This window comes from Equus przewalskii, chromosome 15, assembly GCF_037783145.1.
Source record: "Equus przewalskii isolate Varuska chromosome 15, EquPr2, whole genome shotgun sequence".
NCBI classification, from domain to species: domain Eukaryota; kingdom Metazoa; phylum Chordata; class Mammalia; order Perissodactyla; family Equidae; genus Equus; species Equus przewalskii.
Genome location: NC_091845.1, coordinates 36,435,610 through 36,450,824, shown reverse-complemented (window position 1 = coordinate 36,450,824; position 15,215 = coordinate 36,435,610). Strand labels below are relative to the sequence as shown.

General features: G+C 55.9%; 1 protein-coding gene across 1 annotated transcript; it reads left to right on the top strand.

Moving 5' to 3' along the window:
• Positions 1 to 562: 562 nt before the first annotated feature.
• On the top strand, positions 563 to 14,711 carry ITIH3 (inter-alpha-trypsin inhibitor heavy chain 3). Its single transcript, XM_008513130.2, has 21 exons — positions 563 to 792; positions 2,760 to 2,926; positions 3,008 to 3,112; positions 3,367 to 3,529; positions 4,084 to 4,197; positions 5,203 to 5,328; positions 5,618 to 5,734; positions 5,980 to 6,148; positions 6,734 to 6,859; positions 7,135 to 7,316; positions 8,524 to 8,709; positions 8,874 to 9,013; positions 9,770 to 9,924; positions 10,577 to 10,594; positions 11,665 to 11,688; positions 11,936 to 11,971; positions 12,130 to 12,243; positions 12,732 to 12,936; positions 13,656 to 13,828; positions 14,021 to 14,132; positions 14,465 to 14,711. Exons 1-21 carry the CDS (start codon positions 700 to 702, stop codon positions 14,592 to 14,594), a joined length of 2,655 nt encoding a protein of 884 aa, XP_008511352.1. The 5' UTR covers positions 563 to 699; the 3' UTR covers positions 14,595 to 14,711.
• Positions 14,712 to 15,215: the final 504 nt, after the last annotated feature.

Here is a 15,215-nt window from a genome sequence, read left to right as displayed (position 1 = left end):
GCTGCCGATGTCAGCTGTGGACAAAAGAGGAAGGCTTCTAGAGAGGGACACAGGGCCTGACAAAGATGAGAGATGTGATGTACAGAAACGGGACAGCATGCCAGTGGAAAGAGAGTAAGTTCAGAAACGCAAGTTGGAGCCAGGTCACAAAGACAGCTGGACCCCAGGACTTGGGGTTTGTCCTTTCCTTGGGGCGACAGAAACCGCAGAAGGGTAATGAGCAAGAGGTTCAGCCACGGAGATCTAAACCTTAGGGTGATGGGTCTGGTTGTGTGCCCTGGCTGCCTGGAGAAGGGAGGGGGGCCACGATCCAGGAGGCCACACCAGAGGCCATGTCAGTGGTGCAGGTAAGAGGCAACAATGCTGAGATGCTGTTTGCTTTAAATGTGACTCCACACCCTGTCACCATCGCCTCCATCCATGGAGTCCTGGGGCCCATTTGCCAAGACGCAGCTTCTGCTTTCTCTGGGGTCTCCATGTCCCCCAGCCACCAGGAGTGAAGTCCCAACCCTGTGGACAACATCCACTGGGCCCCCTTGAAACAGGCAGATCCAGGGCTGTTACTCCACCCATGCCCCAGCTTCCCGGAGGAGCCTCCCGCCTCCCCTCCTCCTGTCCCACACTGCAGGTCGCTGACCCCACTTGGAAAACACCAGGCTTGCTCATATAAGGAGCACTGCCTGGCCAGCGGGCTCAGCAATGGCGTCTGCTCAGTGGCCCTGCCTCATCTTGGCCCTGCTCTCCTACTTGGCAGCCTCCGGCTTCCCAAGAAGCCCCTCCCGGCCGCTCGGGGTAAGTCTGACCACTCTTCACTGTCTGGGCCTGTCACACGGGCAGAGGCGCCAGGCTGGGCGGTCCTCTTTGTGGGGTGAGGAGGAGGCATGAGGGCTGGGTGTTGGAAGAACTGGACTCCAGGCCTGCAGTCTAACCCTGGGCAAGGCTCTTAAGTCTCTCTGGGCCTCTGTTTCCCCCACCTGTCAAATGGGCGATGCACCATGACCTGCTCACCTCACTGAGGGATTAAGGTCCATGTCTAAGACAAAGGTAGAGGCTGGAGGGGCCGAGCTGAGCACTGTGGGGTGCAGTGGTGGGGGGTATTCTGAGAGGACACCTCAGAGCCAGGGGCCTTAGTGTCGGGGTACGTGGGGCAGGGAGGGAGTGCTGAGTTTGGTTCTCCCTGCCCTGCTACCCTGGGTAGCCTGGAGACCTGCCCTCTCTGGACCTGTTTCCCCATCTGTTCAGCACCCTTCCTACTCCTACATGTGACTCTGGGTAGGTCCTGTGTCCTGAGGCCCCTCAAGGTGTGTGTCGGGGGAAGTCATCACTGAACCCTGGCCTCAGCCCAGAGCCTGCTCTCAGGCCATGGTGGCCTTGGCCACGGCCTGACCCCGTGTTTGTCTTTGTTTTTGCAGAGACAGAGCCTCCCGGAGGGGGTGAGAACTTTCACCAGGGATGGGGTGGAGTGGGGTAGGGCAGGATGGAGCTGGTTGCCCAACAGCTGAAGGGGTGGGCCGTAATGGTAGGTCCCTCACAGCCGGCCAACAGCTCACAGCCCCCTGCTCTGGCAGATCCTCGTGCAACTCAAGACCCCAGGAAAGAGTGCCACAGCACCATGCCCCCTCAGACCTCTCTGGATGCAGTGCAGGACTGCCATTCCACCAGTCTTTCCTTCCACAAACACTGAGCACTTACCAGTGCCAGGCCTGGTGCCCAGGACTGGGGACACAGGGGGAAGTGGCTCCATCACACCCTCATGGAGCATCTTTATATCCATGTTTAACCCAGATGACTCCCTAGAGTCTCCCTCAGTCCACCACCTGCGTTGGAAGGAGAGTATTGGGGGCACAAAGGCTATTGGGGGCACAAAGGCCCTCCCGACACATTCTTGTTGGCATAGGACATAAGTGCCTATTTGGGAGACAGAACCAGGCAATTACCAAAGGACAAGGGAGGCGGCTGGGGTGTGTGTGAAGGTGATTTCTTTCAAAGCAGAGGTGTGAAAGATGAGCGAGAAGAGCTAGGGAAGGTGTTCCCGGTACAGAGACCTGGCGGTGCTGGATGAGCAGAGGAGGCAGGACCTGCCTGGAGGACCTCAGAGTCATGGGGAGGAGGGTGATGGAGTGCACGGGAGCACTTTAAGCGGGAGAGGGACAGGGTCAGATATGGGTTTTTACAAGATGTCACTGGCTACAGCTGCATCTAAACAGATGAAAGGGTTAAAGAGGCAGAGCAGGTCCCCTCCACTCTCTGTGTACTCCTCCCTTCCCCGGCCCCTCCCCTTGGCACCAACACACTGCAGTACCACCCAACGTGGAATTCCTTTTCATAGTGCAAAGCTCCCATCCCTAAGTGGCTTCTTGCTACTGAGCAATGAGGTAGGTTGAGCTAAGGAGCTTGTAGGGTCCAGCGAACAGGGAGAGACAAAGGCTGAATCAGCAAGGACTCTGCCCTCCAGGGAGCCCCTAATCTCCGAAGCGGGGATAAGTGCTCAGAAAGGCCAGAGCGTGCCAGATGGCAACAGGACTGCCCAGGTGCCCACCATCAGAACAATGGTGGCCAATTCAATGTGGGGATGGAGGATGCCACCCAACCTCCTGACATAGGTGACTGGGAGAATGGAGGGGCCGCTTAACAAGGCAGGGGCTTTAGAATCTGCAAAGGGAGCTTGGAAGGGAAGTGGCCAGTTTGAAGACCTGATTTCCAGGTGTCCCAGGCTGGCTGGTCACCACCACTCATCACCCCCCGCCCACCTCCTGCAGGTGGTCGACGGCATTGAGGTCTACAGTACCAAGATCAGCTGCAAGGTGACCTCCCGCTTTGCTCACAATGTTGTTACCACGAGGGCCGTCAACCGTGCAGACACTGCCAAGGAGGTTTCCTTTGACGTGGAGCTGCCCAAGACAGCCTTCATCACCAACTTCACCTTGTGGGTGTAACCATGGTTGCTGGCTCTGGGCTCAGAAGGGGAGTCTGGCCCAGCGTGAGCTCCCAAACTCTCTCCCTGCAGGACCATTGACGGTGTTACCTACCCTGGGAATGTCAAGGAGAAGGAAGTTGCCAAGAAGCAGTATGAAAAGGCTGTATCCCAGGGCAAGACAGCTGGCTTGGTTAAGTAAGTGTGGACCCCAGACCTTGGGGAGAATGTCAGGGCTGCAAGGGCCCTCAGAGATGCAAACAACAACAGCACCTATTATTATTATAGCAAAATGTGCCCATAATTCTTACAACATTATCCCATTTTGAGATTGAGGCAACTGAAGCTCACAGTGGGTAGGGGTCTCCCCCAAGGGGTTGGCCCAGAAACTGAAGACCCAGGAAGGGTGGGCTCATGCAGTTTGTGGGGCATTGTCTCGCATCCCCATTCAGAGCCTCTGGGAGGAAGCTGGAGAAATTCACAGTCTCAGTCAACGTGGCTGCAGGCAGTAAGGTCACCTTTGAGCTTACCTACGAGGAGCTACTGAAGAGGCACAAGGGCAAGTATGAGATGTATCTCAAGGTCCAGCCCAAGCAACTGGTCAAGCACTTTGAGGTAATCAACTCCTCCTGCAACCCCTGAGGAAACTGCTGGGGGTGTGGGTACAGGGAAGGGCCCCTGGGGCTGAGCCGAGGGCAAGGTCAAGAGCACAGAAGTCCAGGCCTCATCACTTGGCTAAGAAAACTTGGGGGAATTACAATGGTTCTGGTCTTGGCACCTGGGCCAAGGGCAGGAGGCTAGGCTGGACCTGGCAGATCCAAATTGGGTGCTGGTCCCCGGAGGTGACATCGCGAAGTGTCTCTTTAGTGCCTGTAACTGGTTACCTGGGCATTTTACCTATATCGGAGCTGACAGCCAAAGGAACCGCCTTAGTGGTGGAACTGGGGGCAGCGTATGGCAGATGGTGGGAGAGCTTGGGGTCAGAGTAGCCATCTACAAGTCCTTGTAGTCATTTTCTTGGTGGGAGACCCCAGGCTTGGCTGTCACGGAGTTGTCCTAGAGGCGCTCCCTGCCCCGTCACTGCCCCATCTCCTTTCCCTTGGCCTTGTTCTGGAGCCTGGCCTCTGCAGTGTCGCTGAGTGACTTCTCTCTACCTTTGACCATTTCAGATCGAGGCAGACATCTTCGAGCCCCAGGGCATCAGCACACTGGACGCTGAAGCCTCATTTGTCACCAATGACCTCCTGGGCAGTGCCCTCACCAAGTCCTTCTCAGGGAAAAAGGTGGTGTAGAGGCCTCTCAGACCTAGGGGGCAGGGGCAGGAACACTGACCCTAGCAGCACAAGTCTGAAACCCGGGGCTTGGCTGATGCGAGGGAGTATGTGTGTGAAGTGGTGTGGGGATAAATCTGTAGCCATCGCCTTCCTCCATGGCCACCTGGGTCAGGAGTGAGGAAGCTGGAGGCAGGGGGCTGCTTGCTGATGATGACCTGCCAGAGGAAGTCGGGTCTCAGCTGCACTGGGGGGAATGTGGAACCAATTATAAAGCCCAGTCCCATTCTACCTTGGGAAGCAGGCAGGGCAGGTTACTGTCCCTGTGTTACAGATAAGGAAACTGAGGCAGACAGAGTCATTTAGATCTACTGACTCCACACTGAGGGGTGAAAGATAAAAGGGAATTTTATTCTTGGTGCTGGTGGTTGGCTCTGGTCCCCAAGGCCCCCAGCTATTCCAGGGGCCTTGCTGGTTGTGGGCAGTGGATGAATAAACCTTTACGTGAACAGCAAAGCTCAGTCACTCAGGACGTCCAGGGCAAGCCTGAGGAGCACACGCTCAGAGGGCTGCTGGCTTCTGCAGGGCAGTGTTCCTGCCCTGGCCCCCACCCCCCTTCTCTGTTCTGCTCCCTCCCCCTTCTCCCTCCTCTTGGCACTGATACATGCAATACCACCCAACATGCAGTTCCTCTTCTGGTGAAAACTCCCCTCCCTAACTGGCTTCTTGGGGCTAAGCTCCAAGGTAGGCGGAGCTAAGGGGCCCAGTGAACAGGGAGAGACAAAGGCTGAATCAGACAAGGCCCCTGCCCTCCAAGGAGACCCTGACCTCTGAGAGGGGGAGAGGTGCTGGGAAAGGCCAGAGCATGCCAGATGGTGGCAGGCCTGCCCAGGCACCCACCTACGTGCTCCCCCCTGTGAGGGCTGTGCCTCTGCTCCCCAGGGCACACTCAGGCTGAAGTCTGCAGTGCGCAGGCCCTTGCCAAGCTGAGCAAGGCCCTCCATCTCCCTCCCTCAGGGCCACGTGTCCTTCAAGCCCAGCTTGGATCAACAGCGTTCATGCCCAACCTGTACAGACTCACTCCTCAACGGAGATTTCACCATCACCTATGATGTGAACAGAGAGTCTCCAGCCAACGTACAGGTACCCACTGGTGGGTGGTTGATTCCCCATCACGGTGGAGTGAGCACTGGTGTGGGGAGTGGCTGCAGCTGCATCTTGTGCTGGCACCCTCCATCCTCAGCCCAAGACCAAGTTTCCTGCAGGGTGTGCAGAGGGCAGGCAGGCCAGAGCCTTTGTGTAGTGACCCTGGGAGGGTGGGAAAGGCTCTCTTTTTCTTGGGCTGGTAAACGGCTGGCTTCTATTTGCCAGAGCAGCCAATGTGAGGGTGCTAAAGGGACACCAGTCTCCAGTCTCTCTCTCCCCTTTCCAGATAGTCAATGGCTACTTCGTGCACTTCTTTGCACCTCAAGGCCTTCCAGTGGTGCCTAAGAATGTGGTCTTTGTGATCGATGTCAGCGGTTCCATGTACGGTCGGAAAATACAGCAGGTACTCTCCTCGGTGCAAGTGGGGGTGAGGGGTGGGAGAGAGAGGTCTTTTTTTTTTAAATGGACAAAGCTGATATTTCCAGTGAAAGGGGAGGAAGGGGAACAGCATTAAAAAAAGGCACAAAGCATCTACCCCTTTTCGTTGCAGACTGCACAGGCCCCACCACCAGTCCAGGCTCGGAGGACATCCAGCTGTCTGCTTCTCCCTCTCCCAGCTTCCTATCTGCTTGTCTTTCTCTTTCCCAGACAAAGGATGCCCTCCTCAAAATCCTGGAGGATGTGAAAGAGGATGACTACCTGAATTTCATCCTGTTCAGTGGGGATGTGACTACTTGGAAGGACAATTTAGTTCAAGCCACTCCTGAGAACATCCAGCAGGCCAGGGAGTTCGTGATGAACATTCACTCTCAAGGAAGTAAGAACAGAGGGCAGAGCAGACACTTCCTACCCCTCCTCTCTTTGCCTGAGCAGCTGTTTCCCTCCTGCCCTGGGGCAAAGACTCTGCTGCTCCAGGCTCTGCAGACCCTATCTGGGGTAGAAGTGGGAATGGGGGGTCCTCAGGCTTGATATCAGGGTGTGTTCCCTGAGGTCTAAGGAAACCCATCCTCTCTGTTTCTAACTCTTGATTCTGGTGCCCCACAAGACCCAGCAATATAAGGCCACAGAGAACCCTTCTCCTTGGCCGCTTGTTATCGAAAATCACAGGTGACATCTACACTGCCACCCTGTCCTCCCAGTGAGGGGGCTGGGGGTCCATCTGACTTTTTCCAAATTGCTTTTACAATTACCATGTGCTTCTGAGAGACCGGTCTTTTTATGTCCATTTGAAAGAATGAATCATTCATTCTTTACCCATGGACTCAGTAAGTCAATATTTACTGGGTACCACCATGCACTGGTGGGCAGAGCCCTTGGGCAATGAGCAGGACCTGCTGTCCCGACCTCTTCCACCCTGGCACCTGAGGAGACCCTCCTACAGTGCTGTCTGTCTGTGTGCCAGTGACCAACATCAATGACGCGCTGCTGAGGGGCATCAGCATGCTGAATAAGGCCCGGGAGGAGAATGCAGTCCCAGAGAGAAGCACGTCCATCATCATCATGCTGACCGACGGAGATGCCAATGTTGGTGAGGCAGGAGGGTGTGACTCTGAATCCTGGCTCTGCAGCCAACTTGCTGGAAGACCTTGGGCAGCTCTCCCCAGGGACCCCATGGTCTGTGAGCCCCTCAAGGTCAGAGCCCTGCCTCCCCCAGCCAGGGTTCCTCACCCTCTGCCTCAATAGGGGCTCGTGGCCGTGATTCCACCGGCTGTGCAGGTGCAGGAGTCAGAAATGTCTAGACAGAGCCGGACCAGACAGTCACCGGGGCTGTGGCTGGAGTGGGAACATCCCCTTCTCCTGCAGGTGAAAGCAAACCCGAAAAAATCCAAGAGAATGTGCACAACGCCATCAGGGGCAAGTTCCCTCTATATAACCTGGGCTTTGGCAACAATCTGAATTATAACTTCCTGGAGAGTATGGCCCTGGAGAACCACGGGCTTGCCCGGCGCATTTATGAGGATTCTGATGCCAACTTGCAGTTGCAGGTATGCCTTGTCTTGCACACCTCCAGGAATGAGGAACTCACTGCTTCCTCAGGAAGCTGTTCTAGTGTGTAACAATTTCAGTTATTAGAAAGAACTTCCTCTTGGGTTTAAATCAAGCTCTGGTTACCTCCTACCCATCAGTAATGGTTCTCATTTTGTCCTCAGGCTTCCTCTGTGGGACTGCCAGATCAAATACAGGACATCCAGTTAAATATGAATTTCTGATAAGCAATGAATATTTTTTTAATGTAAGCATGCCCCAAATATTGCACAGGACACTGTATTTGCTTGCTAGGGCTGCATAACAAAGTACCACAAACTGAGTGGCTTAAACAGCAGAAATTCACTGTCTCATAGTTCTGGAGGCTAGAAGTTCAAAATCAAGGTGTTACCAGGGTTGGTTCCTTCTGAAGGCTGTGAGGGAAGGACCTGTTCCAGGCCTCTACCCTCGGCTTGTAGATGGCTACCTTCTCCCTGTCTCTTTACATCACCTTGTCTGCGTGCATGTCTGTCTCTGGGTCCTAATTTCCCCTTTTCATAAAGACACAGTCGTATTGGATTGAGGGCCACTCCAAGGACCTGAAGATTTTAACTTGATTACCTCTGTAAAGACCCTAACCCCAAATAAGGTCTCCTCTTGAGGTACTGAGGGTAAGGAATTTAACCTATGTATTTTGGGGGTACACAATTTAAGCCTTAACAGACATACTTTCACTAAAAATTAATTTGTTGTTTACCTGATATTCAAGTTTAACTGCATGTCCTATATTTTCATTTGCTAAATCTGGCAACCCCATTCCTCCCCGAGCAGGTAAGGTGCCAGCGTCTCCACCCCTGCGGGGGACCCCCATGCCTTCGTCTGTCTGTCTCTGGGTCCTCCTGTCACCTTCTCTAGTCAGCTTCTCATCCTTTCCTTTCCTCCGTCTTACTTTCATTCCAAGATACATTTCTTGAGTACTTTCCATGTGCTGAGGGCTCTGTTCTTACCTTTCCTATTCTTCCCAGTCTCTACCTGCGGGGGGGCGGGGGGCTTCCACAACTGAAGGGCGCAGTCAGGGACACGTGCAAGTGGAGACCAGGAGCCAGGTTCGGCCAGGTCTGGGGGACTCAACAACCCGCTGAGGTGTCAGCAGGAGCCTGCCCACCCGGTCCTCTCCATGCCCTCCCTGGTGGCCTGAGATGACCAGGTTCCCTCATTGGACCCCAGGGCTTCTACGAGGAGGTTGCCAACCCGCTGCTGACAAGTGTGGAGGTGGAGTACCCTGAGAACGCCATCCTGGACCTCACCCAGAACACTTACCAGCACTTCTATGATGGCTCAGAGATCGTGGTAGCTGGGCGCCTGGTGGACAAGGACTTGAACAACTTTAAGGCAGATGTGAAGGGCCACGGGGTGAGCTGGGCCAGGCCTGGATGTATGCTAGGGATGGGGGATGGGCACCAATGGGGCTCTGGCCTCCTGGCTGATAGTCCAGCAGTGGCGACCCCCGAATCGGGCCCACCTGGCTCCAGGCCTCCAGCCCTCAAGGCTCTCTCCTCCTCCCATCCCCGCCCCAGGCCATCAATGATCTGACCTTTACAGAGGAGGTGGACATGAAGGAGATGGAGGAGGCCCTGCGGGAGCGGGACTACATTTTTGGGAACTACATTGAGCGGCTCTGGGCCTACCTCACCATCGAGCAGCTGCTGGAGAAACGGTGACACTGGCCCACCTCTCACATGGCCGAGCCCCACAGCTGGGCCCCTGGCATTGCCCCGGCACCTGCCTGTGCCTGCCCCTGTGCTGGCTATGTTCTGGGGGAGCCCAAGAGAAGGAAGACTCGGCTACACTCCAGGAAGTAGACCCGCATGTGCACTCCCAGCTGCCCTGCCCTCTTCTTGGCCAAGCCCCATGGAATGTTCTTCCTGGGGCAGAGCCCAGCCCAACATCCAGGGCTCAAGCTGCAGCCTGGAAGCTCCCTGAGGGCAGGGGCAAGCCTTAGCACCCCTTACTCCAAACCCAGCATGGGCCTGCCGTGATGGTGAAGCTGAACACAACTGAAGGCTGGGGTCCCAGCCCTCAGCCCCCGAGGGCAGAGCTTGAGCCCTTTTGGGAGGGCCACATCAGCCTTCTTTTAGGTGGGATTAACCTGTTAAGCCCCCGGCGAAGTGTCTGGCACATGCCGAGCACTCAGCACATGGACACTACCATGAGTGGTTGCTGTAGTGACCATTTCAAGCTCCTTATGTTTTATAGGTGGGGAAATTGAGGCCCAGAGAGGCAATATGGCCTGTCCATCTGTCCCAGGGAGGTGGTGAATCAGTCTTACCTGAACATTAGTGGGCTCTACCGTGAAGAGAGGGGGCCCTGGGCTGTCTCTGGAGCTCCTGGCCTGATCTAGGAGTCAGAGCTGGGGAAGGCAGGCAGGGAGCTGTTCTCCAGGCTGACCCTCCCTCCCTCCCCCTCCCCACAGCAAGAACGCCCATGGCGAGGAGAAGGAGAACCTCACGGCCCAGGCCCTGGACCTATCCCTCAAGTACCACTTTGTGACTCCACTCACCTCCATGGTGGTGACCAAGCCCGAGGACAATGAGGACCAGACGGCCATTGCTGACAAGCCTGGGGAAGGTGGGCACGGAGAGGGGAGACCAGAACTCAGAGGTCTTCCTTCAGGACCCCAGGCCTTGGGTGCCCTGAAGGGGAGTGGGCCAGGCTGGGGAGACCCAGACCTGCCGAAGAGGGGCAGGTCCAGGGGGCATCGAAGGCAAACTGGCCTAGGGCTGAGGAAGGTGTTGCAGAGGGAATGAAGCCATCGGCGTGGACAGTGGAGTGTGGGGGTGAATAGGAGCCTCTGAGTCTCTAGAGGGATGTGAGTAAAGGGGCACCCTACCCAGGGTCATTTCAGCATGGAAGGGTTCAGTTAGACAAGAAGTAGCACTTCTGGCCTGAAAGTTAGGCCCGGAGCATGTACCTGGGATTGTGAGAGGAAAAGGCCCTAACAGCGGGAGGATGGGACCAGGCCTGCTTACCAGACCCCAAGAGGGCAGTCCTGAGTGTCCTTGCAACTGGGCACAGGGAGTGGGGGATGGCCTTGGGAGGCACAAGAGGCCAAGAGCTGACCCAGGAGCTCCTGGTTCCAGGGCACACTCAGTGGGGGCACAGCTGGCTGCTGCGAGGCCCACACCCTGGGGCTGGTTGGACAGGCAGCAAGTTGGTCACATTGGCCCCAATGCCGAGAGTCTATGACTTCTAACACATTTCTCCTCTTCCTCCCTTGCAGGGCCTACGGATGCAGAAGGTGAGCTTCAGTCAGCCGCTGGGTGGGTGTCCCAGGAGGGAGACAAAAGAGAACCAAGAACGTCTTTCCAAGCACACTGGGGATGTCCAGCTCAGGGAGAGGCCTCAGCACACCGGGGCTCAGGTCCCAGCTCTGCTGCCACCACATGAGCAACCTTGGACTGGGCTCTGCCCTCTCTGAGCCTCGTAAAGTCCTTCTCAGTTGATGGGGGGTGACTTTCCCTGACAGAAAAGGGACAGTCAGTGTGAGAGTATTCTGTGACCTGCAAAAAATAGCAGTTTCTCACATCAGGCACTGACACTCCGTTAATCCCACAGCAACCCTCTAAGGGAGTCCTCTCATGGTTCCTATTTTATAGTGGGGAAACGGAGGCACAGAGAGGTTAAATCTACTTGCCTGAGGACTCAGTCAGCAGGTGGCCAAGCTGGGACTTCAGCCCGGGAAGCCTGGTTCCAGTGCCCATGCTGGGATTCACGGCATTCTGTGCATCTCTCATCATGAAATTGGAACCTCACCCCTGCAAGCTCACCACCACCAGGCAGGGCCGCTTAGCGCCTGCGCCACCTCCATCAATCTGGGCTGTTCAGTCCCAGTGGCGCATTTGGACAGGGTCATTGCTTTCCCCTAGAACAGTCCCATCAAATGTAGGCTTGCAGTGCCCACGCACAAGTCTGCATATGGGTGGGCGTTTTACTACCAAGCACGACAGACAGCTGCGAGCCCCACCCTAGCCCAACTAGGGGAGTGAGTTCAGGCATAGGGGACAGCGTCTGCTGTGAGCATTGCTGCTGACAGAGAAGCTGACCATCTAATGGCTTGCATTTTAGCCACATCAAAATGCCACACCCGTGGCATTAAAATCACACCCCTATTACCACTGCCCCAGAAAGGAGTTCCATGGGCGTGCCCCCATTTCTAAAGCCTAAACTTAGGGGTCACAGTCCCTCTATCTGTCAGTGTTGAGGCCCCAGTGGGGACCGGTAGCCCCCAGACAGGCAGAGGGAATGTAGTTTGGGGAGAGGCAACCCCTAGACCCTGCTCACGACTGCTGTTTTGCCTTCTTTCCTCAGTGACCCCCTCCATGGCCTACCTGAGTGAGTCCATGCTGGCTACTATAGCCCCCTCCCTGCTGCACAGAGCGTGGCCCTGCGCGATCCCGTGTGGAGTCTCCTGAATCAGCTCTCCGGGACAGGCAGATAGTTGGGATCCTGAGGAGATGGGGAGTGTTGAGAGCTTCAGGGAGCAGGAAGGGGAGGGGCATGAACAGTGTCTGGGTGGGGGCTTTGTGCCTCCCCAGGCCTGCTTTGTTTAGCTCAGCCCTCTCTCCCTTTGCATCCACAGCCAGCTACCAGCGTCCGCAAACACCCTACTACTACGGTGAGTTCCCCGGCTCCTCCTGGGGTGAGGCTCAGGGCCCAGGGTCCAGCACCTCCTGCCTGTCTAGGAGTCCACCCCACAGGGGTCAGGAGGCAAGGGGAGGCCCTCAAAACAGTGAGAGGTCCCAGGAACCAGTCCCTTCTCTGATGTGCCCTCAGTGGATGGGGACCCCCACTTCATCATCCAAGTCCCAGAGAAAGACGATGCCATCTGCTTCAACATTGACGAAGACCCAGGCACAGTGCTGCGTCTCATTCAGGACCCCATCACAGGTGGGCGCTGCAGGCTGGAGCTGGGGCCAGGGGATCTTCCTGGGAAGGCCTGGAGCCCCCCCCGGGGTAGGCACATGGACCTGCTCCTCACTCTGCTCATCACGTTCCCATCTTTATATGCAGATTACATCCTGAAGGCTGTCCAGAGCCCCAGGCTCACCAAGTTCCCCAGGAGCCAGTGGTGTTGGGGAGATGGTTAGAGCTAAGGGTGGCCCGGGCCTGGGGGCAGGATCCAACCTGTGTCTGGGGAATAGTTTTTCTCTGAATACTCCCTGGACCAGGCAAGGGGCAGATCCACGACGTGGGCCTCAACCTCCGGCGTGACCCAAGAGAGTCTAGGAACATACATGGTTGGCTCTGAAGTTCTAGTCTCTCCTTGGGGCTCCCACTCTGTTACCTCTTAGCAAGTCTGGCTGAATGGGCGGGTGCATCCCTAAAGGCCAGCCTGGACTCAGAAGCTCTCACTGGTCTCTTGCTGCCCCTGGCAGGCCTCACAGTTAATGGGCAGATCATTGGTGACAAGAGAGACAGCCCTGACTCCAAGACCAGCAAGACTTACTTTGGCAAACTGGGCATTGCCAACGCTCAGATGGACTTCCAGATTGAGGTGACACCAGAGAAGATCATCCTGCGGAATGGGGCTGCACAGAGCACTTTCAGCTGGCTGGACACCGTCACAGTCAGGCAGGATGGGTAAGGCCCCGTGACTGAGTCTCTGAGGAGCTCTATGGTCTGACGGTCGAAGGAGGCCAGAGAGATTTGGACAAATCCCAGGACAGAAGATCCATAGGGACCACAGAGGAGACCAGTGGCCTCAGAGTTCAGTCCCTGCCCCAGGGGAGGGTGGCCATGGTGGCCCCCAACCAAGCCCTGGGGCCCCTGTCAGAACCAGAATTGGTAGCTGGACAGTTCACAGTACTGACCACGCAGAGAAGGGCTGCGTGGATGGGAGCTTTTGGTGGACCTCGCAATCTGATAAGAACAATAATCTCCGTTTGCATCTTCTCTGGCTGAGCTTGTTATTTCTCAAACTCTTCAGCCTTTCCTATGTCTTCAGATCACCAGAGCCTGGTGAGCAGGGCAGGAGTGTTACTCTCACAGAGGCTCAGAGTCCGGGCAGAACCTGCCCAAGGTCACACACGAGGCCAGTGGCTGATCTGGGGCTCAATCCCAGGCCTCTAGACTCCCGGGACAGACCCCTCTCCTGCTCACGGAGGAGCAGAGATCTACTCGGTGGAGGGCATAGTCAGCACACATGAGGCGTCTTCTCTCCAACACCCCTGAGATAGCTTCCAGAGTCTGTGTGCTCTCAGGTGCCATGTACAGGGAAGGCCCTTCTGAGATGCCCTTGATTCAGATGCCCGGCGTTATGGCCACTAGGCCCCACTTGCTGACCTCCTCTTCTCTCCTAGGCTGTCCGTGACAATCAACAGGAAGAAGAACATGGTGATCTCCTTTGGAGATGGGGTTACCTTTGTGGTCGTCTTGCACCAGGTGTGGAAGAAACATCCTGTCCACCAGGACTTTCTGGGCTTCTACGTGGTGGACAGTCACCGGATGTCAACACAGACACACGGGCTGCTGGGTATGGAATGTTCAAGCTTCAGGCTGTTCAGGCGACATGGCTAAGGGGGAAAGCCATGTGAAAGGCCGTTCTGGTCACCCCAGACCCAGTACAAAACACACCATTCAGCCTTTGCATCAACCCTGGAAAGCCAGTGGCCATGTTACCTGTGGTGATGACAGGGGCTGACAGTGTGCATGTTTTTATTCCCAGGACAATTCTTCCACCCCTTCGAGTTTAAAGTGTCTGATGTCCACCCCGGCTCTGACCCCACAAAGCCAGATGCCACCATGGTGGTGAAGAACCACCGGCTGACAGTCACCAGGTGAGGGAACTCCTCTGACATCCTCACCCTGCCCAGGGGCAAGACAGGAAAGAAGAGCCCTCTGCACCCACGCACATAGGCCTACTGGCTCTTGTCTTCTGTGGGGTACCCTCATTTTCCTCTGGGGTCTTGGCCCCCTCCAGGCCCCTCCTAACCAGGAAAAGGCCAAATGTGGCCCCCTGAAAGGACTAATCACGTAATCTCATTCTTGACCAAAGAGTTCTGGACTCCTAGAATCGGCAATTTCACACCCTTGTCCAACCTTAGGTCCATGGGCGCAGCAGCTGTCTGGCCCACACTGTGTATCATGGCATCTCTCTCCTTTCTCCCAGGGGCTCCCAGAAAGACTACGGGAAAGATGTCAGCAGTGGCACGAAGGTGACTTGCTGGTTCGTCCACAACAATGGGCAAGGGCTGATTGATGGTGTCCATAGCGACTACATTGTCCCCAGCCTGTTCTGAGTAGAAACATCAGCTCCTGCTGAGACAGCTGGCCTGGCTTGCCTGGCATCTGGAACAGAGGCACAGTGCGAGGCCTGACGGAGGGCTGTAATAATAAAGCCTGAGGTGGAAAAAGACCGTCGCAGCCTCTGCATGCCTCTACAAACTCCTGCTCCTGGGAACAGGCAGCTAGGACAAAGGAGGGGCGGGCTCCTAGGAAGGCGACTTCCTGGGCTTCTCCACTGAAGTGGCTAAAAGTGTTGGTTGGGGTGGCATTTTGAGATGTCAAATGTATGAGGGTTGGGGAAGAGAAAAACGAAGAATTGACTCTGAAGCAAAGAGGCTCTGAGAAGTTGGGAAGGGCTGAGTGCATTTCAGAGTCCAGGAGGGTCATAAGAAAAGTCAGGGGTCATGCCTCAGGAGCTTCTTTCAGAACCTTCAGGCCTGAAGAGACTTCCATCACTGAGAAGCAGAGGGTTCCAGGCCAGACACAGCCTGCAGCTAATTGTGGATGTCACTCATCCCTATACCCCTCCAATCCTCTAGCCATCCACTCACCCACTCATGCATCCATCCACCCACCCATCCACCCACCCACCATCCGTATATCCACCAACATCCAACCATTCAGCAGATAAACCC